Here is a 26578-nt window from a genome sequence, read left to right as displayed (position 1 = left end):
CCCCCTTACCATTTCACACAGGGGGGGGCCGGGATCTGGGGGTCACCTTGTTAAAGGGGGCTTCCAGATTCCGATAAGCCCTCTGCCCGCAGACCCCCACAACCACCGGCCAGGGTTGTGGGGATGAGGCCCTTGTCCTCATCAACATGGGGACAAGGTGTTTTGGGGGGCTACCCCAAAGCACCCTCCCAATGTTGAGGGCATGTGGCCTGGTACGGTTCAGGAGGGAGGGGGGGCCGCACTCTCGTCCCCCCCTCTTTTCCTGCGGCCTGCCAGGTTGCGTGCTCGGATAAGGGTCTGGTATGGATTTTTGGGGGGACCCCACGCCGTTTTTTTTTTTTTTTTGGCGCGGGGTTCCCCTTAAAATCCATACCAGACCTGAAGGGTCTGGTATGGAATTTAGGGGGAACCCCACGTCATTTTTTTTTTTTAATTTTGGCCGGGGTTCCCCTTAATATCCATACCAGACCTGAAGGGCCTGGTATGGAATTTAGGGGGACTCCCACGTCATTTTTTTTTTTTAATTTTGGTTCGGGGTTCCCCTTTGGGGAATTCCCATGCCGTTTTTATCAATGAACTTCTATGTGTATTGTCGGCAATGCAATAGCCGCGAGTAGTTTTAAATGAGTTTTTTCCTTCAAAATGTCATTTTGCTGTCAGACTGTTCTAAACACAGGAAACATGCGCCCCTTTACAGGCACACTATAGACACCCCCCAGGTACGAAATTTAAAGGGATATTACACTTTTATTGATTGACTTTAAGCATTATTAAAATCACTGCTCCTGAAAAAACGGCCGTTTTTAAAACTTTTTTTTGCATTGATCCATGTCCCCTGGGGCAGGACCCAGGTCCCCAAACACTTTTTATGACAATAACTTGCATATTAGCCTTTAAAATTAGCACTTTTGATTTCTCCCATAGACTTTTAAAGGGTGTTCCGCGGCATTCGAATTTGCCGCGAACACCCCAAATTGTTCGCTGTTCGGTGAACTTGCGAACAGCCAATGTTCGAGTCGAACATGAGTTCGACTCGAACTCGAAGCTCATCCCTACTTTTGTCCATGCAGATGAATCTTCCAGTGCAAGAAATGTAGCCATTGCACAACCCTCCTATGGCGGTTATTTACTAAAGGAAAATCCACTTTGCACTTCAAGTGCACTTGAAAGTGCACTGAAAGTGCACTTGGAAGTGCAGTCTCTGTAGATCCGAGGGGGACATGCAAGGAAAATAAAAAACAGCATTTTAGCTTGGCCATGATTGGATGATTAAATCAGCAGAGCTTCCACTCATTTCAGATCTACCCCTTAGATTTACAGCGACTGCACTTCCAGGTGCACTTTTAGTGCACTTTCAAGTGCACTTGCAGTGGAAAGTGGATTTGCCTTTTGTAAATAACCCCCTTTGTGTCATATACTTTGTGAACAGTAGGGTTGATTTAAATTATGGAAAGGTTATTGCCCAGCTGTTATTATACATTAGCCACAAGGAACTGTTGTGTATATTTTGACATTTTCTGGCCGTTGCACAGATATGTTTAAAGTGCCCATAGAACTTAGATGGCTATTTGCCTGTCAATCTGTTTGATTGGGCATGGATTTGTATGATTTATGGCCAGCAGTCATAGCTTGCACCAGATACTGTCCATACAAGAAGGCATTGTGACAATAATGGATTGGCAACCTTGTTATGAAATCAGTCATAGGAAATGCTATATGAAAGGTATATTAGGGTGAAGCACATTTTAGTGCATCCCTATGACCTTCCTCCACCCCTTGATAACTGCTCTGCTAGCAGCAGACACCCCTGATCCAATTATTTCTAGGGAATGGATTGATGTATGATTTAGTATTTTAGAGTGATCACATTCCTGCTACTCTCCTGCATGCTCAAAAGTTAGCAGACAAAAATTACCCCATTTAGAACTCATGTCCAAACCCCATCTAAATTGTATGGCTAACTTAAAAAAGCCCAAATGAAGTCTTACATCTTTTATCCCTGTATAGTCCTATACCTCCACATGTTATGAGTTGCGCCTTTTTTGCTTAGAAATGCTTAAATTACTTTTTTATGACACTAATAATGCTGCTGTCTGTGCTCCCACTCCATTTTTTCTATGCTGACATACAGTAACAGCTACAGTTAAGTAAAAGCTACATTCCTCATCACAAGTCACAAAACACAGGCACACCACATTGCATAGTTCACACTGTTTATTCAAAAGGCAAATAAAAGAATCTAAATTATACACTCACAAAGAATCATGAACACATAGGCTCAAATTTGCATGAAACAATCATCCATGACTAGGGATAAGCTTCGACTCGAACATCGGCTGTTCACAAGTTCGCCGAACAATTTGGGGTGTTCGCTGCAAATTCGAAAGCCACGGAACACCCTTTAAAAGTCTATGGGAGAAATCAAAAGAGCTAATTTGCATGGTATTGTCATAAAAAGTGTTTGGGGACCTGGGTCCTGCCCCAGGGGACATGGATCAATGCAAAAAAAAGTTTCAAAAATGGCAGTTTTTTTCGGGAGCAGTGATTTTAATAATGCTTAAAGTGAAACAATAAAAGTGTAATATTCCTTTAAATTTCGTACCTGGGTGGTGTCTATAGTATGCCTGTAAAGGGGCTCATGTTTCTCGTGTTTAGAACAGTCTGACAGCAAAATAACATTTCAAAGGAAAAAAAAAGTCATTTAAAAGTACTTGCGGCTATATGAATTGTCGGTCGGACAATACACATAAAAGTTAATTGATAAAAACAGCATGGGATTTCCCCACAGGGGAACCCCGAACCAAATTAAAAAAAAATGGCGTGGGGGTCCCCCTAAATTCCATACCAGGCCCTTCAGGTCTGGTATGGATATTAAGGGGAACCCCGCGGCAAAATAAAAAAAAGGCATGGGGGTCCCCCTCAAAATCCATACCAGACCCTTCAGGTCTGGTATGGATTTTAAGGGGAACCCCGCACCAAAATAAAAAAAAATGGCGTGGGCTCCCCAAAAATCCATACCAGACCCTTATCCGAGCACGCAACCTGTCAGGCCACAGGAATAGATGGGGGGACGAGAGAGAGCCCCCCCTCTTGAACTGTACCAGTTCATTCCCTCAACATTGGGAGGGTGCTTTGGCATCCCCCCAAAGCACCTTGTCCCCATGTTGATGAGGACAAGGTCCTCATCCCCACAGCCCTTGCTTATCGGAATCTGGAAGCCCCTTTAACAAGGGGACCCCCAGATCCCGCCCCCCGTGTGAAATGGTAAGGGGGTACGAAAGTACCTCTACCATTTCACAAAAAAAGTGTCAAAAATGTTAAAAATGACAAGAGACAGTTTTTGACAATTCCTTTATTTAAATGCTTCTTCTTTCCATCTTCTTTCTTCTATCTTCTATCATCCTTCGGTTTCTTCCTCCACCTTCTTCTTCTTCTTCCTCCGATCCTTTGCTTCTTGCTCCGGTGTTCTCGTCTGGCATCTTCCGCCACTGCATCTTCTTCCCTTCTTCGTTCTCGGGCCGCTCTGCATCCATGATGGGAGGCTCCCGCTGTGTGATGCTTCTCATCTTCTGACGGTTCTTAAATAACTGAGGGTGGGGCCACACAGTGACCCCACCCCCCTCTGATGGACTTCCCTGTCCGTCCCCTCTAACGTCACGGGGAAAGCCTCGGGGAAGTCCCCGTGGGGAATTGTCAAAAACTGTCTCTTGTCATTTTTAACATTTTTGACACTTTTTTTGTGAAATGGTAGGGGTACCCTTACCATTTCACACAGGGGGGGCCGGATCTGGGGGTCCCCTTGTTAAAGGGGGCTTCCAGATTCCGTTAAGCACCCCCGCCCGCAGACCCCCACAACCACCGGGCAAGAGTTGTGGGGATGAGGCCTTTGACATCATCAACATGGGGACAAGGTGCTTTGGGGGGGACCCCAAAGCACCCTCCCAATGTTGAGGGCATGTGGCCTGGTACGGTTCGGGGGGGCGCTCTCTCGTACCCCCCTCTTTTCCTGTGGCCTGCCTGGTTGCGTGCTCGGATAAGGGTCTGGTATAGATTTTTGGGGGGACCCCATGCCATTTTTTAAAAAAAATTGGCGCGGGGTTCCCCTTAATATCCATAGCAGACCTGAAGGGTCTGCTATGGATTTTGAGGGGGACCCCCACACCTTTTTTTTTTGTTAATTTTGGTTCGGGGTTCCCCTGTGGGGAAATCCCATGCCGTTTTTATCAATGAACTTTTATGTGTATTGTCGGACCGACAATTCATATAGCCACGAGTACTTTTAAATGACTTTTTTTCCTTTGAAATGTGTTTTTGCTGCCAGACCGTTCTAAACACGGGAAACATGCGCTCCTTTACAGGCATACTATAGACACCCCCCAGGTACGAAATTTAAAGGAATATTACACTTTTATTGTTTCCCTTTAAGCATTATTAAAATCACTGCTCCCGGAAAAACGGCAGTTTTTAAAACTTTTTTTTTCCATTGATCCATGTCCCCTGGGGCAGGACCCAGGTCCCCAAAAACTTTTTATGACAATAACTTGCATATAAGCCTTTAAAATTAGCACTTTTGATTATTCATGTTTGAGTCCTATAGACTTTAACGGTGTTCGCGTGTTCGAATGAATTTTTTGCCTGTTCGCATGTTCTGGTGTGAACCGAACAGGGGGGTGTTCGGCTCATCCCTGTCCATGACCAACATATCCTAGAGGATCCTACAAAATGCTGGCAAAGAATAGAAAAACCATGTATTAAAACCTTAAACCAGCATTCCAGGAAGGTGAGGAGCAATGGCTTGAAACTGCTCTCTGTGGACTGTGCTTGATTGAATACATACCACAGTTTCAGGGTCATGCCCATTCATCAGAGTCCAGTGATCTGTTAGATTGGTTGACACCTGAATAGTGGCTGGCAAATAAAAGAATCTAAATGAAACAGTCACAAAGAATCATGAACACAGACTCAAATATGAATGAACCAATCATGCATGTTCAACATAACTGTGAGGATCCTACAAAATGCAGGCAAAGAGTGGTGAAATTGTGTAGTAAAACCTCAGTGTCCTAAGATGCATCACTAGAGGGATCATCAGCAGGAGGAAGGAGGTTCTGATTCTCCTATAAAGATCTTTAGTGAGACCTCATTTAGAATACTGTGTCCATTTTCTCACTTATTGGTAAGATAGAAGGGGTCCAGAGACAGACAACAAAAATGGTGAATGGTTTGGGGGATAAAACATATCAGAAGAGACTTCATGAAATCATGTACAGTCTGGAGGAAAGAAGGGAAAGGTGAGACATGAGTGAAACCTTTAAATACATCAAGGGGGTGACTAAGGTTCAGGAGGGCAGGATTCTCAATATGAAACCAAAATCAAGAACATAGGGACATGGCCTCCAACTAGCAGGAGGAAAGTTCAAAACTAATCTTAAAAAAGTATTATTTTACCGAAAGAGTCGTTGATGCTTGGAATAGACTTCCAGCAGAGGTAGCGAGTCAGTCAACAGTAAAGTGGGTTCAAATGTGCCTGGGACAAACATAGATCTATATTCAGGCAAAAAATAAAAATAAATGATGAGGCAGAGTCAATGGACCACCTGTTTTTTTCTGACATCACTTTATATGTTTCTAAAATATGTATACTGCCATATTTCTTGGAGTGTGCTGTGATGTGATGTATTTTATGTGTTCTGTTACAGCCATGTTGTAAAGGTTGAAAGTTGTTTACCTTATGCATTCTATGCATGAAGGAAAAAATCTTCTGTGTGCTGCTCCCCCCACAGCCCCCCATAATACTCATCCAAACCCCCTCTCAATCCAGCCATGTGCACAAGAGCCTCAACTGTCCCTGGACTCCTTCTCCTCATTGTCTGAGACAAAAGCAGGAGTGATTGGCCCTCTCTGCTGTCATTTACAGTCGGTGTGCCAATGAGGAGAGAGCGGGGGCGGGGCGGAGCTGTGGCTCTATGTGTGTTATGGACACTTAAAGCAGGACCCGGGAGCAAGCACACACCAGCGACCCCATAGCAAGCAGCTTGCTATTGGGAGCACTGGTCAGGGGGGAGGGGTGCGGGGGACCTGTGAAAGAGGATTGGGGCTGCTTTGTGCAAAACCACTGCACAGAGCAGGTAAGTATAACATGTTTTTTTTTTTTTTTTGTAAAAGCCAAACCTTTAATACCACTTTAAAATGTAATTACTTTACCTTCCAAACCATTTAGACTGATGCCATTAGTCTGGATAGAAAATTATGTTGCATGGTGCAGATACAGTAATGTAACAAACATTTGAATATTTATCTTATATTTTACAGGCAAACCGGTCATGATAATTACAGAATACATGGAAAATGGTTCGTTAGATTCCTTTCTAAAGGTAAGAGACAAATACAGTTTATGTGATGTTTAGTTATGTCCATGGGTACTGAACTCTACTCATGTCTACTTCTACATCTCAACAAAATGACAGGTTTATTACATTGTGCTGCACACATGTGGATATTGAAGACCTTTTTTGTGGAGCATTTACTCTTCCAAGTCTGTTCTAGTCATAAAGTAACAGACCCTGCACCCAGCCAGGCAAAGCTCTCCAGTGATGGCCAAGAAAGTCTGTGGTTACAGATATTTCAGTTTGCATCACAGATAATCCTTTCTAGTAACCAGCTTTAGCTGCTGCTTAAACTGCAGTAAATGAGTGATGGTACTGCAAATTGCTGTAGTGACTGGCCCTAATATAAGCTAGCCATTCTTCATTCATTGCCCTCAAAGAACCACAAAAATAAATAAATATTATGTTAAATAATTATAGCATTTGTTACAGAATATATTGCTTTCATTTTAGCCCAGGTTCAGATCTTTGCGTGTCAGCAATGTAAGCAAAATTGCGCGCTTTCCTGACACGCAGAAAAATGCACTGCCATTTACAAGATGCGTGCCAGTGCCATTGATTGTTAATGACACCCCATGCAATGTAAGTTCACCTTACAGACTTTTTATAAAGGTGAACTTACACTTACACAAGAATGGGCCGAACGGACCCCTGTTCAGTTTGCACCAGAACTTTCGAACACCACGAAAGTTCAGACTCAAATAACGAACCCCATTAAAGTCAAGGGGACCCGAACTTCAAGAATCAAGTTTCCATTTTGAAGGCTTATATGCAAGTAATCGGGCATACAATGGTTATAGAGCTCTGGGTCCTGCCCTGGGGGACATGTATCAATAAAAAAAAAAGGTTGTGAAAAACGTCATATTTAAATGTGCAGTGATTTTTTTTAATATTTAAAGTATAAGCCTAAAAATGAAAAATTCCTTCCAATATAGTACCTGGGGGGTCCCCTTAGTCTACCTGTAAATTGGCAAATCTGTACCATGTTTAGAATCCGCACCAGCAATAATTGCATTTATAAAGCCCAAAAAAAATGACATTTTCCTTGCAAGCTGCCTTTATTTTGCTCAGTAACAGCTGGGGAGCTAGTGTGTGTGATGAGGCCACAATGTAGTGCACTGGGAACAAGATTAGAGATTTTTTTGATACATTCTGGTGTCTGTGGTGCCTTCCAACTGTAACCCTATAGAGATACTCTTGATGAAAGCAAAAATTGGCCTTGCTGTAAAAAATTGCAAACAGATGCAGAAAAATTACTCTTTGGGTGTCCGGGGCACCTTCCCACCATAACCCTATAGAGGTGCTCTTGATGAAGGCAAAAAAAATTGCAATGATATGCACCTGTCAGACAGGTGCTGAAAATCTGGTCTTTGGGTCTTAATTGTGCCCATAAAACCTATACCAAAAACATTCTTCCAGATGAAATGATTAAACAGCCTCAAAGCTAGGCAGCCTCGAAGTCCTGCACAGATTTCACATCTCAAAAAGACTTAATCAGTGACATAGGCATCAGGGGCTTCAAAGCTGGTAATCCATGACTGATTCTTTTTTATAAAAGTCAAATGGTCCACGGAGTCTGTGGACAGATGTGTTCTATGATCAGTAACGAAACCTCCTGCAGCACTGAATGACCGTTCTGAAAGCACTCTGGGTGCAGGGCAGCCCAACAACTCAATAGCATACTGGGCAAGTTCTGGACAGTGGTCTATACTCATGACCCAGTAAGTCAGTGGATCATCAGCTGGAAAGCTCTCCATCTCTGTTTTGGCCCCGAGGTAATCGTCCACCATGTGATGCAGACGCTGCCAATGGGATGTGGATGCTGACAGCCTGTCAGAAACCATAAATCAGACCGAGACAGAAGTACAGTTAAATCACACTTGTTTAATAATAAAATTAAATAGAACAAATGTAGTCAAAACATAGCCAAAGTTCAGTAACCGGAACAGATAGTCAGACAAGCCAGAAAGTCAGGAAGCCAGGGAACAGCGTAGTAGAACAGCAAGCAGGATCTGGAGCCAGAAGGAATGTCAGCCAAGCAAGTCTTTAGCAGGAACGCAGGAGATAGTTTCTTTGATGTCGACCAAGGCAATGGCAGAGATCATCCCGGCTGAACAGCCTTAGTAGACAGGACTGACGAGCAGGATATCATGACCATTTGAGTCACTGTGAAGAGATAGGAGTTGGCAATTAGCCGACAGCTGAGCAGCCAGCTCAGAGAAGATAGGGCTGAGCCCAGCCCTGACATAGCCCTGGGCGGCGAGGACTAAAAAAATTCTAAAATGCTTAATTAGGCGGATGCCTTCTCCAACGCTCCTCTCTTGACCAACAAAAGAGTCAAAACAACATTTTTCATGACACTGTAATCTACTGGAGTCAGGAAAAACATTCAATAAAATCCTCTTTAATGTGTGGTCAAGAGATTTTTTCTTCTGCACTCTCTGTGGGGACGGGATGAGTTCTGAGACCTTCCCCTTATAACGGTGGTCAAGGAGGGTTGCCAACCAGTAATCATTCTTCTCCTTTATGCCACATATTCTTGGGTCCTTTCGCAGGCTTTGAAGCATGAGGTTGCCCATGCGCCTCAAATTTGCAGAGGCTTGAGAAGCAGACTCCTCGGGGTCACTCAGGATGACAGCATCTGGAACTTCCTCCTCCCAGCCACGTAAGGGCCCTGGGGTTGGAAAGCCATCGCTTACAGATTGACGCATGTCTTCCTCTTATTTGAAGCCTATGAAAGTGCCAGAATCCTCATCCTTCTCCCCTCTCTCCTCCTGTGTGTTCTGCGATATAGGAATGATGGTGTCTGGATAAAGTGGGCCTTGAGAGGAAAGGAAGTCCTCCTCTTCATCCTGCTGCTCTGCCTCCAGTGCCCTGTCCGTAATGCCATGCAGAGTCTGCTCCAGCAGGAACACAACAGGGATTGTGTTACTGATGCATGCACTGTCACGGCTCACCATCCTTGTGGCCTCCTCAAATGGTGGCAATACAGTGCATGCATTCTTAATTATCAGTCATTGGCGTGGGAAAAAAGCCAAGGCGGCTTGAGCCTGTCGTACCGTATTCGCACAGGTACTTGTTGACGCCCCTCTGCTGCATGTATAGCCACTGCAGCATTGATAAAGTCGAGTTCAACCTGGTGGGCATGTCACAATGGCAGTTTACAGGCAGGTGGATTTCCTGCTGAATTTCAGCCAACCGAGCACTGGCTGTGTATGACCACCTGAAATGGCTACAGACTCTTCTGGCCAGCTTTAGCACATCTTGCAACCCTGCGTACGTATTTAGGAAATGTTGCACCACCAAATTTAGGACATGTGCCAGGCATGGCACATGTGTCAAATCTCCCTGTCTAAGGATGGACAGGAGGTTTGAGCCATTATCGCTCACCACCATTCCTGGCTCCAGCTGGCGTGGTGTGAACCACCTCTGGGCCTGTCCCTGCAGAGCTGCAAGAATCTCTGCTCCGGTGTGGTTCCTGTCCCATAAACACACCAGCTGAGACACTGCATTGCACCTTTTAGCCTGACTCTGGGAATAGCCCTTTGAACGCTTAGGGGGCTCCTTGATGTTCATAGGACAATTCTGCAGAGGAGGGCATGGAGGTGGTGGAGGAGGAAGAGGAGGAGGAGGGGGTAAAGCTCACAAGTCTGGCGTGGGGGCACCACAAGTTGTAGCACTGAGCCTTTTCCTGCATCCTTTCAAGTTGCAAGAAGTATTACCCAGTGTGCTGTGAATGGAATATATCATCCCTGTCCATGCTTGCTGGACCACATGTCAGCAGTAAGGTGGATTTTACGGCTGACTGCCTTGCCCAACGATGCCAGAACATTCCCTTCCACGTGATGGTAGAGAGATGGAACGGCCTTACATGAAAAGTAGTAGTGACTGGGAACCTGCCATTGAGGTACAGCACATTGTCCGAATTCATGGAAGGGGGCAGAATCCACCAGGCTGAAAGGCAGTAGTTGGAGAGCCAACAGCTTTGACAAGCTTGCATTTAGACGCTGGACATGTGGATGGCAGGGACTGTATTTTTTTTTTCCGTTGCAGCAGATGGGGCAGAAAAATTTGCCGGCTACAGTCTACAGCTGGTGGTGTGTTGCTGGCAGATGTGTTGCTACGACAAGGGACACCTTGTGCTATACCATCGTCCCTGTCAGTGGAGGCTGCTGAGAGGTAATGACTTGTTATAGCAGGTGTAGACTGAAGTGGGTAAGGGGGAGGAAGAGGCGGAAGGACAGATTTGTGCCCCTTTTGTGTGGCTTTTAGATGCTCTTGCCAATGGTTGGACATTAAATGCCTTGTTAAGTACATGGTACCCAAATGGTTGGTGTTTTTGCCACGTTTGATGTGCCTGAGACACAATTTGCAGATAGCAACAGTGTGATCTGCTGCAGATGTGCTGAAAAAGGCCCAGACAGCTGAGCTTTGGGGAGTGGGCCGGGAGATAACAGCTGCAGAATATGATGGAATAGGGTGGCTGCTCTCTACTCTTTCTTGATGTAGGCCTCCTTGGGGTTGTGCCGCCTCACCTTCAGTTTCCTCTTCTGCTCTATCTGGCACCCAAGTCGCATCATTACCACTGGAGACAACTTGGCAATACACTGTGGCTTAGGGAACATGAATACCAATTTGTCTACCAGTGTTCCTCCCTCTCTCTAGGCTAATTTTCCTGTCATCTTCAACCTCAGAACCAACATCTGAATCCTGTAATGGCTGGGCATCATCAAGGAGCAAGTGGCTGACGCTGTGGTCAAATAACTCAGCTGACTTCTCATTGGCTGATGTTGGGGCTATGGCAGGAATAGATGTGGACAAGGAGGCAGGTTTATCCCCTCTGGCAACTGCAGGGGACTGCACACTTGGCTCTGCTTGCATGACAGAGGATGAGGAGGATGAGGAAGGTTTAGTAAGCCAGTCCACCACCTCCTCTGCATGCTGTGGCTGGATAGCATGGGCAAACTCACTAAACAGAGGAAATGATGCCCTGCCTGAGCACTGACCACCATGCCCACCTTTACCTGTGGACATATTTGTTGCTGGCCCCCTTACACACTATGCAAAGCTGAATGATGGTCCTCCTCACTACACTCACACTATCCCTAGACTGACACTAAACTAATATTCTACACTGACAATTGAAGCAAAATAGCACAGTATAGGACACTAACTAACTAATAGCACTGAACAGAGACCTGTTCTATCTCTCTCCACACTGAAATCACACTGAAAATGTCTGCCATTGAAAGAATACTTTTATACTGTTGGGCGGGAATGACCCATGATTGGATAAAGTCATGATGACAGTGTGCAATCATGACTCTGACAGTGCTCTGTGCCCTGATTGGCTGAAGCTTTCACTGCTTCAGCCAATCAGAGCTTGCAATGCACTGTTCAGCGCCGCAATGCATTGTGGTCGGTTCGGGGGGCCGAACAAATGTTCAAACGTCCCGTTTGTTCGGCTGTTCACCAAACGTCCGAACAGCGAAAGTTCGGCCCGAACTTCTGCTCGGGCCGAACCGGTTGCCTTCTCTACAGCCTTTCAAATTGTACAGTTTACACAGCATTTCTTAGCTCTAGGAGGAAGGGGGTGGGGAGCTGATGTCACACACACTGTACAGCTCAGAGAGGAGAGCTCTGTTTAATGTGGGACCTGGTTGGAGTGAGGAGACACATCCCCCTCAACACAGCACACAGGGAAACATGCACAGCTAAGGCCGTCACTCACAAGTTGTGTACTGGAACCCCCCTCCCCTTCCCTCTCCATCTCTTGGAATCAGGAAAACCTTTTAGTGGTGAGCCATGCAAACAGAGGAACTAGCCAGAAGAGAGAAATTACACTTTGTGCTTGGGATTGAGGTTAGTACACAATATGGAAAGATATGCTTTGTTCATTTTTCTATTCAAAAGTTTACAACCACTTTAATCATATCTGATTGGCTGTTATGGGTTGCTCTTTTTTTTATGCTGCCTTGCTAAATGCGCCCTTGTAAGTGGAATGAATGTTACACAACATAAGTATAGCTCTATTATTCATCATGTACTAAAAGTGAGAGCAGATCTCAGTTTTAATCAGGAACAATTACAGTTTTGAAGGACAAAAAAAATGACTGAAAGCTGCTGCATCAGCATCTTCAGCAGAGGCTTCATAATGCTAAGTATGCCCGAAATGAGTGCTTAATTACACACCTATTTTAGATGTTCTTTATGATAAAGTCTGGTTACATCGTTTGCATTTTAAAAGATGGGTGATCCCTTTCCATTTTTAACTTTGCTCCTCATGGATCGCTGATCACAGTTGCATAAAATTTGCATTATATATACACTAAATACTTGTCTTATACACCAGATAAATGCATTACTAATCTATAAAAGAAATGAGAGCATTTGCAGTCTGAAGGATAGATACTCTTTAACAAATCTATTTTTTTGAGCTGAATGTTTTTTAAATCACTTCTGCCTTTTATTTTCTGTTTTTCTATTTTAACTAAACAGTATTCAGATAGAAACCATAATTGAACTTAATTTATTTATGTTAATTTATTCAAATATTTTATCCTTATATTAGTAATTGAAATATTAATTTTGTATCCTGCTGACATATTCTGCAGAATTTTGCAAAGTGCATAGATCTATATAAAATTAGCCTCAGCCCCACAGGATAGTATATTCTAATTTTGGTTTCACAGTCATATAGATACATATGAAAGGGATTTTTTAAAAATGGAACTCCGACACTCCCAGCCGGTTCAACCCCCTCAACTTGTGCTCGGTCTCCTGCTGCACTCACTGTAAGCTCAGCGATTCTGCGATGGAGGAAATAATGGATCACACTTATGAAAGGCTTTGACAGTTTGCTCCTCTCTGGGAGGGATTGGGAGGTACTTAAATGGCCCCTTAGTACCCTTACCTATAGAAGCAATTTTTGATAAAGGTGAATTAACTCTTTTAAAAACAGTAGATACATGCACAGAATGCCTCACTTTATTAATGTATTTTGTAGCTTGATACTAAATTTATTTTGTTATCACTAATCGCATGATAAGAATAGGCTGACAGATCAGTAGGATACACTGCAATTTGCAAACTAGTGGATTGCAATCCAAAATCATAAAACAGCAGTACTTTCTACTTGTAATGATACAATTCTATATTGGTCTACCAATGCATTAGAAACGACAGGCACTGGGGAGAAATCTCTGCAAAAGGAAAATCCCCTCAACTGTCACTCTGGAAGGTATTCCCTTGTTGTATGTTCACTGACAGTTGTAGGAAATTTGAATCTTCCATCACTTTCTGCCCTGGTGAAAAAGAGCTGCAATAGGGGGAGATAGCAATTGATTCTGCTGGTTGGTAAGGGAAGGTGTCAGCCAGACATGTGCCACTTCAGTCCTTCAGGCACAAGGAAGAGTGCTGGGTCCCATTACTACAGACAATGGGTCAATGTCTCACAACTATTATTCCTAGAGAATCATCTGCCTATCTATGGCCAGCTTGATGCGGGCCATACATACTTTGATTTTTAATCTGATCAATGAGTAATTTAAATGTCAAAATGGCAAACAATTCAATGTCCTTTCCAGTTGATTAAGACTCAATTTAGATCAGATTTAATCAAACTGAGTTAATCTGTCAAGGTAGAAAATCATTGCTTGTTTATCAGAGCATGTATGGCCACCATAAGTCCATATATACATATAGATAGATAGATAGATAGATAGATAGATAGATAGATAGATAGATAGATAGATAGATAGATAGATAGATAGATAGATAGATAGATAGATAGATAGATAGATAGATAGATAGATATACTTACTAGATTGCCAAAAGTATTGGGGCACCAACCTTTACACGCACATGAATTTTAATGGCATCCCAGTCTTCATCCGTAGGGTTCAATATTGAGTTGACCCACCCTTTACAGCTATAACAGCTTCATCTCTTCTGGGAAGACTGTCCACAAGGTTTATGAGTGTGTCTATGGGAATGTTTTGACCATTCTTCCAGAAGTGCATTTGTGAGGTCAGTCTACTCTCTAATTAATTTAAAAGGTCCAATGCTGCATCTGTCCCCTGGTGCCTCTACACTGAGAACCGAGCGAACGAACACTGACGATCGCTCGGTTCTCACAGCTCCCCCAAACAGAGAGCTGGTGACTGTAAGTCACAGCTCTCTGCTCTGCTCCCTTCTCGCTCATTGGAGCTCTGGGTTTGGAGGGGGCTGGAGCAGCTGGCTCAGGCACTCAGCGGCTCGCTGAGAGGCTGAGCCGGGTGTAGGTCCAGGGATCTGGCGGATCCAGACTCTATTGTCGTGATGAAGTGGAACCTGGACCGACTTCTGTGATGTCAGCAGAGAGCGGAATTCAGCCAGTTCTCTGCTGAAAACGGGTCACAGGAGTGCAAAACGAATTGCACTCCTGTGATCCAGAGGAGAAGCCCAGCCAAACAAGCTTTGCCTATACTGCTCCTTTAAATGGAACTTTATGTTTGCATCCACTTATTTATATGCAACTACTGATATTTAATTTTATTTGCATTTATTGATTACATTGCATGTTGTATTATGTATTATTATTTTGATGTTTATGGTAGCGCTGCACTTTTTGGGTTGTTGGATTGTAAATACAAAGCAGAATATTTTCAAATCTGTAGAAAGACTAGACTGGAAGATATAGATTTATAAAATCTCCTCAGTTCTAAAACACATGCTCAGGCTGAAAAGCAGGCTAATTCTCTCAAAAAAGTAATTGAAAGAAGAAGCTTTGGGTTTTAAGTTAAAGCGAGCCTGTACTTTCCTAATACAGTGCCTTGAAAAAGTATTCATACCCCTTGAAATTTACCACATTTTGTCATGTTAAAAACAAATACGTAAATGTATTTTATTGGGATTTTATGTGATAGACCAAAACAAACCTGCCCTCCTCACTAAGTTGCGATGAAGGACTGGCCAACCTCACACCACGCTGTCACTTACGTAACAATGCCACTCTCAGCTACGCCCAGCACAAAGATTTTCCAGCTTGCGGTAACACAATCTAGGTGTCAGCAGCCTGAGAGCGATTGTCACTGGGCTAATTATGCAATTAACACTTTAACTGCCACCACCCCCATTTTAAAAGACTGAGCTGGGGGAGACTCGTAATTTTAGCAATACCAATTATGATTTTAGAATAAGCGCCTGCAACACACACTGCCACCACAGACAGGTCTACTCAGAGGCCTTACTCTACAACAGTAGCGCCCTTCAAGAGGCAGGTTCGTTTAGAGACAAGGTTAACACTTTTCAACATAATGGTTTAATATGAAAAGGTCAAAGTTGGTGCACATAACATATTTACAGAAAGATGTTTCAAAAAGATAAAGGCAATATACAGCCACAAAGAAATAAGGTAGAATTGGGGAGGAAGAATACTTGCAATTAATGTCCGAGGGTTGATCAGAGTTCGATCGATGAGCTGGGTAATTGATTCTCAAACTTAGCAGATGTTCCTGCTTGGGTAGTAAAAGGAGAACTGACCATTGTCTTGGCATCTCCTCTTTTCTGTCAGATCAAAGGGGTGTTGACAGCGACCAGTGACCAATCGTCTGGTCATCTTGTTTAGGGGTTGGTTGCTAGGAGGTGTCTACACTTATGACCACGTCCCAGGTAGATTTTGTGATACATATTCATATCTCTGCATCTCTACTGTTTATAGACTGCGAATATCCATAGTATTATTCAGCGTGACATTTGCTTCAAAACGAATACACACATGTAAGGTCTCCAAGGCCTAGTTTACCTAGGAGGAATAAGGGGTACCAGTGGTTTCCCATATGACCTGACATAGGGGTGTCTGGACTTGAAACGTTACAAATTATCTGAGGAAACTAAATATGTCCATATTATCGCTGTGCTATTATTACCTTGGAAGTTATGAAACATGGTGAAATGTCATACTTATTCCACTGTTTAAGCTTTATGTGCACTAAGGTATTTACGACCGGTATCTGTTGGTTGTCTGAACTGAGAGGGTAACAGTTTTACGATAGGCCTGTACATCCTGACAGGCCAACATTAGCTGTTTTTACAGACCTAGCCTGGTTCTGCTTTCTCTGTTGAGATAATAGCCTATGAATTCCTGAACATAAGGTAGGAGGGAGGGGGTTCGGATTTATATTGCAATGTTAAACTGTTAGCCAAGTTGTCATGGCTGCCCTAAGGTTCTCAAACAATATGGCCACTAGCTACAGCTTTTTGTGTGTCCAGTACGTGATATAGTTACAGTGTGCATTTGTATTCAGCCCCCCTGAGTCAATACTTATTAGCACCACCTTTTGCTGCAATTAGAGATGCAAGTCTTTTTGGGTATGTCTCTACTAGCTTTCTACATCTAGAGAGTGAAATTTTTACCCATTCTTCTTTGCAAAATAGCTCAAGCTCTGTCAGATTGGATGGAGAGCATCTGTGAACAGCAATTTTCAAGTCTTGCCACAGATTCTCATTTGGCTTTAGGTCTGGACTTTGACTGGGCCATTCTAAAACGTGAACATGCTTTAATCTAAACCAGGGTTTCTTAACCAGGGTTCCGTGGAATCCAAGGGTTCCTCTAATGGTTGTTACGTGTTCCTTGAGCAATGACCAATTTTTGCCTCTCAGAAGTTCCCTGTAGCACCAATGATCTATTTAGCTATCTGTAGGGGGGAAATTCTTCCCCAAGACCACTGATGTAAGGAGCACTCTTCCACTGACCATTACACCAATGTATTGTGAGTTGTAGACATAGCCATTTTTAACGGGGGTTCCCTGAGACCAAAAGGTTATTTCAGGGGTTCCTCCTTGTTGAAAAGGTTGAGAAAGTCTGATGTAAACCATTCTATTGTAGCTCTGGCTGTATGTTGGGGGTCGTTGTCCTGCTGGAAGGTGAACCTCCACCCCAGTCTCAAGCCTTTTGCAGACTTTAACAGGTTTTCTTCTAAGATTGCCCTGTATTTGGCCCCATCCATCTTCTAATCAACTCTGACCAACTTCCCTGTCCCTGCTTAACCACTTGCCGACCACCGCACGCCGATTTACGTTGGCAGAATGGCACGGGTGCAGAAAAGGGCGTACCTGTATGTCCTTTTCGTATTCCCACAGACTCGATGTTCGCCGGCGGTCTGCGATTGCAAGGAGGAGAGACAGAACGGGGAGATGCCTATGTAAACAAGGCATTTCCCTGGTCTGCCTAGCAACATGACAGGGATCTACTGCTCCCAGTGATTGGGAGCAGTGATCTCTGTCATGTTTTAGCGAGTCCGTCCCCCCTATGGTTAGAACACACTGAGGGAACACATTTAACCCCTTTATCGCCCTCTAGTCTTTAACCCCTTCCCTGCCAGTGACATTTATACAGTAATCAGTGACTATTTTTTAGCTCTGATCGCTGTATAAATGTCAATGGTCCCAAAATAGTGTCAAAAGTGTCCGATCTGTCGACCACAATGTCGCAGTCATGATAAAATGTCGCAGATCTCCGCCATTACTAGTAAAACAAATAATAATAATAAAAATTCCACAAATCTATCCCCTATTTTGTAGACGCTATAACTTTTGTGCAAACCAATCAATATACACTTATTGCGATTTTTTTTAACAAAATATGTAGAAGAATACATATTGGCCTAAACTGTGGAAGAAATTATTTTTTTTATAGATTTTTTGGGGGTATTTATTATAGCAAAAAGTAAAAAATATTAGTTTTTTTTCAAAATTGTCGCTCTTTTTTTTGTTTGATTATAGCGCAAAAAATAAAAACCGCAGAAGTGATCAAATACCACCAAAAGAAAGCTCTATTTGTGAGAAATAAAGGGCATCAATATTATTTGGGTACGATGTCACATGACCGCGCAATTTTCAGCTAAAGCGACACAGTGTCGAATTGTAAAAAATGCTCTGGTTGGGAAGGGGGTAAATACTTCCGAGGCTGAAGTGGTTAAGAAAAGCATCCCAACAACATGATGCTGTCACCATGTTTTTACGGTGGGGATGGTGTGTTCAGGGTGATGTGCAGTGTTAGTTTTCCGCCACACATAGTGCTTTGCTCATAGGCCAAAAAGTTAAATTTTGGTCTCATCTGACCAGAGCACCTTCTTCCACATGTTTTCTATGTCCCCTTATGGCTCCCTTTCAACAATGGCTTTCTTCTTGCCACTCTTCTATAAATGCCAGATGTGTGGAGTGCATGACTAATCCTGTGGACAGATTCTCCCACCTGAGCTGTGGATCTCTGCAGCTCCTCCAGAGTTACCATGGGCCTCTGGGCTGCTTCTCTGATTAATGCTCTCCTTGCCTGGCCTGTCAGTTTAGGTGGATGGCCATGTCTTGGTAGGTTTGCAGTTGTGCCATACTCTTTCCATTTTTGGATGATGTATTGAACTGTGCTCTGTGAGATGTTCAAAGCTTGGGATATTTTTCTATAACCTAACCCTACTTTAAACTTCTTCAAAACGTTATCTCTGCCCTGTCTGGTGTGTTCCTTGGCCTTCATGATGCTGTTTGTTCACTAAGGCTCTCTAACAAACCCCTAAGGGCTTCACAGAAGAGCTGTATTTATACTGAGATTAAATTACACACAATTATTTATTAATTAGGTGACTTCTGAAGGCACTAGATTTTAGTTAGGGGTGTCAGAGCAAAGGGGGCTGAATACAAATGCACACCACACTTTTCAGATATTTATTTGTAAAAAATCTTGAAAATCATTTATCATTTTCCTTCCACTTCACAATTATGTGCCATTTTGTGTTGATCTATCACATAAAATCCCAATAAAATACATTTCCATTTTTGGTTGTAATATGACAAAATGTGGAAAATTTCAAGGGGTGTGAATACTTTTTCACAGCACGGTAATGGGGAAAGTCATAGGTTTACTCTTCTGTATGGTGCATGTGGTAAATATTTTTGCCTCACTTCCCCAACTCCAGACTGATTTCAGTGTAAGTATTTCCTGCTAAGCAGAATTAAATCCTATACAATGTTCCCGCCCGCATATGATAGCTTTTATACCTGAAGAAAGAGGGACTTTCATGCCTTTCTAAAAAACAGGAAGTATTGCGTCATTCCCAGGTGTGCTGTCAGCGGAGTTAGAGTGAGCAGAAGGTAAGTACATGTATCTTGTGCTCCATACAGCAAATTAACATCTTTAATTTAATGCTCTTTTAAGAGTGAATCCAAGTTTTTCAGGTTTTACATAACTTATGTTTGTTCACTAGGGATGAGCCGAACACCCCCCGGTTCGGTTCGCACCAGAACCCGCGAACGGACCGAAAGTTCGCACGAACGTTAGAACCCCATTGACGTCTATGGGACTCGAACGTTCGAAATCAAAAGTGCTCATTTTAAAGGCTAATTTGCATGGTATTGTCCTAAAAAGGGTTTGGGGACCCGGGTCCTACCCCAGGGGACATGTATCAATGCAAAAAAAACTTTTAAAAACGGTCGTTTTTTCGGGAGCAGTGATTTTAATGATGCTTAAAGTAAAAAAAAAAAAGTGAAATATTCCTTTAAATATCGTACCTGGGGGGTGTCTATAGTATGCCTGTAAAGTGACGCGTGTTTCCCATGTTTAGAACAGTCCCTGCACCAAATGTCATTTTTAAAGGAAAAAATCTCATTTAAAACTGCTTGCGGGTTTAATGTCATGTCGGGTCATGGCAATATGGATGAAAATCAGTGAGACAAACGGCATGGGTACCCCCCCAGTCCATTACCAGGCCCTTTGGGTCTTGTATGGATATTAAGGGGAACCCCGCACCCAAATTAAAATAAGGAAAGGTGTGGGGCCACCAGGCCCTATATACTCTGAACAGCAGTATGCAGGCGGTGCAAACAAGACAGGGACTGTAGGTTTGTTGTTAAGTAGAATCTGTTTGTAATTTTGAACATTTTTAACGTGTTTAGCTCCAGCCAAAAAATCTTTTCTAAGCTTTTTGGAAAACATAGGGAAGGGTTATCACCCCTGTGACATTTGTTTTGCTGTCTTTCCTCCTCTTCAGAAGATTTCACCTCACTTTTTTGTCCCAATGAAAAATGTTTTTTGAAAATTTGGGTTTTTTTGTGGAACAAGGATTGGAAAGCATCAGTGGAAAGGAGAAATTGTTTTCCCATATTAACTCTTACAGGAGAGAATTTCCCTTCCTAGGGGTAGATTTCATCTCACTTCCTGTTGTCTCCTTCCGTTTGCAAGTAGGAGTCGTTTGTAAGTTAGATGTTTGAAAGTAGGGTCCTGCCCTATATACTCAGCAGAAATTTGGGCCTTAGGTGTTGCTGTGGCCACAACACTGTAAGCCCTCACAGGGCCCTGCTGTGAAATATTAGATCAAGAATTGTAATTACATGCCCCTGTTGAACAGGAGCTGAAAAATTAGGCCTTAGGCACTGGTGCTGGTGCCACAACACTGCAACCCCTCACAGACACTCTAGTTGGAACGCAGGAACGAGCCCTGCTGCAAATTATTGCTTCAAAAATTGTAATTACACGCCCCTGTTAGACAGGGGCAGAAAAATTGGGCCTTAGGCACTGGTACTGGTGCCACAACACTGCAACCCCTCACAGACACTCTAGTTGGAACGCAGGAACGAGCCCTGCTGCAAAGTATTGCATCAAAAATTGTAATTACACGCCCCTGTTAGACAGGGGCAGAAAAATTGGGCCTTAGGCACTGGTGCTGGTGCCACAACACTGCAACCCCTCACAGACACTCTAGTTGGAACGCAGGAACGAGCCCTGCTGCAAAGTATTGCATCAAAAATTGTAATTACACGCCCCTGTTAGACAGGGGCAGAAAAATTGGGCCTTAGGCACTGGTGCTGGTGCCACAACACTGCAACCCCTCACAGACACTCTAGTTGGAACGCAGGAACGAGCCCTGCTGCAAAGTATTGCATCAAAAATTGTAATTACACGCCCCTGTTAGACAGGGGCAGAAAAATTGGGCCTTAGGCACTGGTGCTGGTGCCACAACACTGCAACCCCTCACAGACACTCTAGTTGGAACGCAGGAACGAGCCCTGCTGCAAAGTATTGCATCAAAAATTGTAATTACACGCCCCTGTTAGACAGGGGCAGAAAAATTGGGCCCTAGGCACTGGTGCTGGTGCCACAACACTGCAACCCCTCACAGACACTCTAGTTGGAATGCAGGAACGAGCCCTGCTGCAAATTATTGCTTCAAAAATTGTAATTACACGCCCCTGTTAAACAGGGGCTGAAAAATTGTGCCTTAGGCACTGGTGGTGGCGCCCAGAACCAAAAATGTTCTTACAAGCTATCAGCGTGATGATTGAGGAGGAAGAGGATAATTACTCAGGGATAGTCACTCAGCATCAGCATAGGCAGTCTTTGAAGGGATCTGAGATTTCAAAAAAAATTATTCGGTTACATCAGCATCAGGTGCTTGGTAGCTGGTGGTGATCCAAGACTCATTCATTTTTATGAAGGTCAGCCGATCGACCGAGTCGGTGGACAGACGCACCCTGTGATCGGTTACCACGCCTCCAGCAGCACTGAATGTGCGTTCCGAAAGAACGCTGGATGCAGGACAGGCCAGTAGCTCAATTGCATACTGTGCAAGCTCTGGCCAGTGATCCATCCTCAAGACCCAGTAACCCAGAGGATTTTCGGTGGGAAAGGTGTCCAAGTCTGATCTTGCCCCTAGGTATTCCTGCACCATGTAAAACAGACGCTGGCGATGGTTGCTGGAACCGATCATACCTTGGGGCTGCGAACCAAAAAATTGTCTGAACGCATCGGTCAGACGGCCACCTTCTCCACCGCTCCTTCTTTGACTGACCGAAGCCTCAGCAACACGTTGTTCAGAAACAGGAGTTTGTAACCTCCCAGTCTCTGGGAACGCGTTGCACAGACCTTTCTGCAAGGCCTCCCGAAGATGTTTCATCCTCTGCTCCCTCTGCGATGGCAAGATAAGGTCCGCAACCTTACCCTTGTAACGTGGATCAAGGAGGGTTGCCAGCCAGTATTGGTCCTTCTCCTTGATACCACGAATACGAGGATCCTTACGCAGGCTTTGCAGGATCAGGGAGGCCATGCAGCGTAGGTTTGCTGAGGCATTCGGTCCGGAGTCCTCTGGGTCACTAAGAACGACATGGTCCGCAGCCACCTCCTCCCAGCCACGTACAAGTCCATGTGTTTCTTGGGACTGATCCCTTAAAGACTGCTGCTGATGCTGAGTGCCAGGCTCCACCTCCATACTGGCACAATCTTCCTCCTCCTCCTCTTCCTCCTCGTCCTCTTCCTGTGTGATCGGCGGGCACGCAGGAACACTGTCTGGATAAAGGGGGCCTTGAGAGCTAAGGAAGTCCTCCTCTTCCTGCCTCTGTTCTGCCTCAAGTGCCCTGTCCATTATTCCACGCAGCGTGTGCTCCAACAGGTGGACAAGGGGGACAGTGTCACTGATGCATGCACTGTCACTGCTCACCATCCTCGTGGCCTCCTCGAATGGTGACAGGACAGTGCATGCATCCCTGATCATGGCCCACTGGCGTGGGGAAAAAAAACCAAGCTCCCCTGACCCTGTCCTGGTGCCATAGTCGCACAGGTACTCATTGATGGCCCTCTGCTGCGTGTGCAGCCGCTGCAGCATGGCCAACGTTGAGTTCCACCTGGTGGGCATGTCACAGATTAGGCGGTTCTTGGGCAGGTTAAACTCCTTTTGGAGGTCCGTCAGCCGAGCACTGGCATTATATGACCGGCGGAAATGCACACAGACTTTCCTGGCCTGCCTCAGGACATCCTGTAAGCCCGGGTACCTGCCCAAGAACCGCTGCACCACCAAGTTAAGGACGTGAGCCAAACAGGGCACATGGGTCATTTGTCCCTGTCGGAGGGCAGAGAGGAGGTTGGTGCCATTGTCGCAAACCACCATTCCTGCCTTAAGTTGGCGTGGCGTCAACCACCTCTGAACCTGCCCCTGCAGAGCTGACAGAACCTCTGCCCCAGTGTGGCTCCTGTCCCCCAAGCACACCAGCTCAAGCACCGCATGGCATCTTTTGGCCTGCGTACTTGCGTAGCCCCTTGAACGCCTACGGAGCACCGCTGGTTCCGAGGAAGAGGCCATGGAGGAAGAAGAAGAGGAGGGGGTGGAGGAGAGAGGTGTGTCACAATCAGCATTTTGGAGGCGTGGTGGCGGAACAACCTCCAACACTACTGCACCTTGTCCTGCATCCTTCCCAGCTGCCAGCAGAGTCACCCAATGCGCCGTGAAACTTAGGTAACGTCCCTGTCCATGCCTGCTGGACCATGAGTCAGCGGTAATATGCACCTTACCGCTGACCGCCCTGTCCAGCGAGGCATGGACATTGCCTTCCACATGCCGGTAGAGAGCCGGAATCGCCTTCCGTGAGAAAAAGTGGCGTTTGGGTACCTGCCACTGAGGAACCCCACATTCCACAAACTCACGGAAGGGGGCAGAGTCTACCAACTGAAAAGGCAGCAGTTGAAGTGCTAGCAATTTTGCCAAGCTAGCATTCAACCGCTGGGCATGTGGATGGCTGGGAGCAAACTTCTTTCGGCGGTGCAGCAGCTGGGGCAGGGAAATTTGCCTGGTACAATCTGACGTCGGTGTACCAAAAGCAGATTGCCCACAAGTACTTGGCTGTGACACACCTAATTCTACACCTTCATTCCTCTCACTGCAGGTCTCAGAGAGGACTGAAGGTCTAGTGGGGTTGGAAATCTCAGCTGATGAGGAGCAAGGAGAGATCCTCTTTGTTCTTTGGTGTGGGTCTTTTAGATACGCTTGCCAACGAACTGCATGGCAGGTCAACATATGTCTGGTCAAGCATGTGGTACCCAAGCGGGAGATGTTTTGGCCACGCGAGATACGCTTGAGACATATGTTGCAAATAGCAGCGGTGCGATCTGATGCACTCGTCTCAAAAAAGGCCCACACCAAAGAACTTTTTGAATAACGCGCAGAGACTGCAGCGCCCTGCACATGTGGAGCTTTGGGGTGTGATGCAGTCAATGTGCTGCCCTTAGGCTGGCCCCTGGAGGGCATCCTGCCTCGTTGGTGATGTGCTGCCGCCTCCTCCTCCTCCTCCTCCTCCTCTCTCCTATCAGGCACCCACGTTGAGTCAGTGACCTCATCATCCCCTCCCTCCTCATCACTGGAGCAAACCTGGCAGTATGCTGCAGCAGGGGGAGCATGACTGCCAGATTGCTGTCCTTCTTGGGCACCCCCTCTGTCCGCGCTCATGTTACTGCCTTCATCGAGCTCAGTATCGTCATCAGAGCCTTCCAAACGCTGGGCATCCTCCTGGAGCATGTACCCAACACTGTGGTCAAACAGTTCGAGGGAATCCTCATGAGGACATGGTGGAGCTAGGGAAGGAGTCACTGATGACATTGAGCTGAGGGAAGAGGCCGCTGCTTTGCCAGACAAAGCACCCTGGGCATGGGTGAGAGAGGATGAGGAGGATGAGGACGGCTTGGTCATCCACTCGACCAAGTCTTCCGCATGTTGCGGCTCAACACGGCCAGCTGCCGAAAAAAAGGCCAAGCGTGTCCCATGGCCACGTGCTGATGAGGATGCACCGTCTCCACGACCAGCACTAGACACAGAGCCTGCTTGCCCTCTCTTATTGGCTTGTGACTGTCTGCCTCTCCTTCTTGGCCTTCCAGACATACTAATGGCCTGTAGCTGCACTAAGCTGGGATAGAACACCTGTAATTTTCTTCAAGTAGCTTTATATACTGTAACCAGACAAGCCTGCCTGTCAGTAGGAAGATAACAGGAACGGATCTAGCTGAACACTGTGAGCAGGACGCACTGTACTAAATGTAAATAGTCTAGCTGCCTGACCGTGGTACTAATAGGATCAAATAGAACACCTGTAATTTTCTTCAGGTAGCTTTATATACTGTAACCAGACAAGCCTGCCTGTCAGTAGGAAGATAACAGGAACGGATCTAGCTGTACACTGTGAGCAGGACGCACTGTACTAAATGTAAATAGTCTAGCTGCCTGACCGTGGTACTAATAGGATCAAATAGAACACCTGTAATTTTCTTCAGGTAGCTTTATATACTGTAACCAGACAAGCCTGCCTGTCAGTAGGAAGATAACAGGAACGGATCTAGCTGAACACTGTGAGCAGGACGCACTGTACTAAATGTAAATAGTCTAGCTGCCTGACCGTGGTACTAATAGGATCAAATAGAACACCTGTAATTTTCTTCAGGTAGCTTTATATACTGTAACCAGACAAGCCTGCCTGTCAGTAGGAAGATAACAGGAACGGATCTAGCTGTACACTGTGAGCAGGACGCACTGTACTAAATGTAAATAGTCTAGCTGCCTGACCGTGGTACTAATAGGATCAAATAGAACACCTGTAATTTTCTTCAGGTAGCTTTATATACTGTAACCAGACAAGCCTGCCTGTCAGTAGGAAGATAACAGGAACGGATCTAGCTGAACACTGTGAGCAGGACGCACTGTACTAAATGTAAATAGTCTAGCTGCCTGACCGTGGTACTAATAGGATCAAATAGAACACCTGTAATTTTCTTCAGGTAGCTTTATATACTGTAACCAGACAAGCCTGCCTGTCAGTAGGAATTTAACAGGAACGGATCTAGCTGAACACTGTGAGCAGGACGCACTGCACTAAATGTAAATAGTCTAGAAGATAACAGGAACGGATCTAGCTGAACACTGTGAGCAGGACGCACTGCACTAAATGTAAATAGTCTAGAAGATAACAGGAACGGATCTAGCTGAACACTGTGAGCAGGACGCACTGCACTAAATGTAAATAGCAGGAACGGATCTAGCTGAACACTGTGAGCAGGACGCACTGCACTAAATGTAAATAGTCTAGAAGATAACAGGAACGGATCTAGCTGAACACTGTGAGCAGGACGCACTGCACTAAATGTAAATAGTCTAGAAGATAACAGGAACGGATCTAGCTGAACACTGTGAGCAGGACGCACTGCACTAAATGTAAATAGCAGGAACGGATCTAGCTGAACACTGTGAGCAGGACGCACTGCACTAAATGTAAATAGTCTAGAAGATAACAGGAACGGATCTAGCTGAACACTGTGAGCAGGACGCACTGCACTAAATGTAAATAGCAGGAACGGCTCTAGCTGAACACTGTGAGCAGGACGCACTGCACTAAATGTAAATAGCAGGAAC

The 26578-nt window shown here is 45.0% G+C and overlaps 1 protein-coding gene across 1 annotated transcript in view; it reads left to right on the top strand.

The window, feature by feature from the left end:
* LOC141141191 (ephrin type-A receptor 3-like) overlaps positions 1-26578 on the top strand; it is a 348950-nt gene that overhangs the window by 274702 nt on the left and 47670 nt on the right. Inside the window, 1 exon segment of the mRNA XM_073628888.1 lies at positions 6313-6374. Coding sequence (XP_073484989.1) covers positions 6313-6374 — 62 coding nt within the window.

This window comes from Aquarana catesbeiana, linkage group LG04, assembly GCF_042186555.1.
Source record: "Aquarana catesbeiana isolate 2022-GZ linkage group LG04, ASM4218655v1, whole genome shotgun sequence".
In the NCBI taxonomy this organism is placed as follows: Eukaryota; Metazoa; Chordata; class Amphibia; order Anura; family Ranidae; genus Aquarana; species Aquarana catesbeiana.
This window is presented reverse-complemented; position numbering and strand designations above follow the sequence as displayed.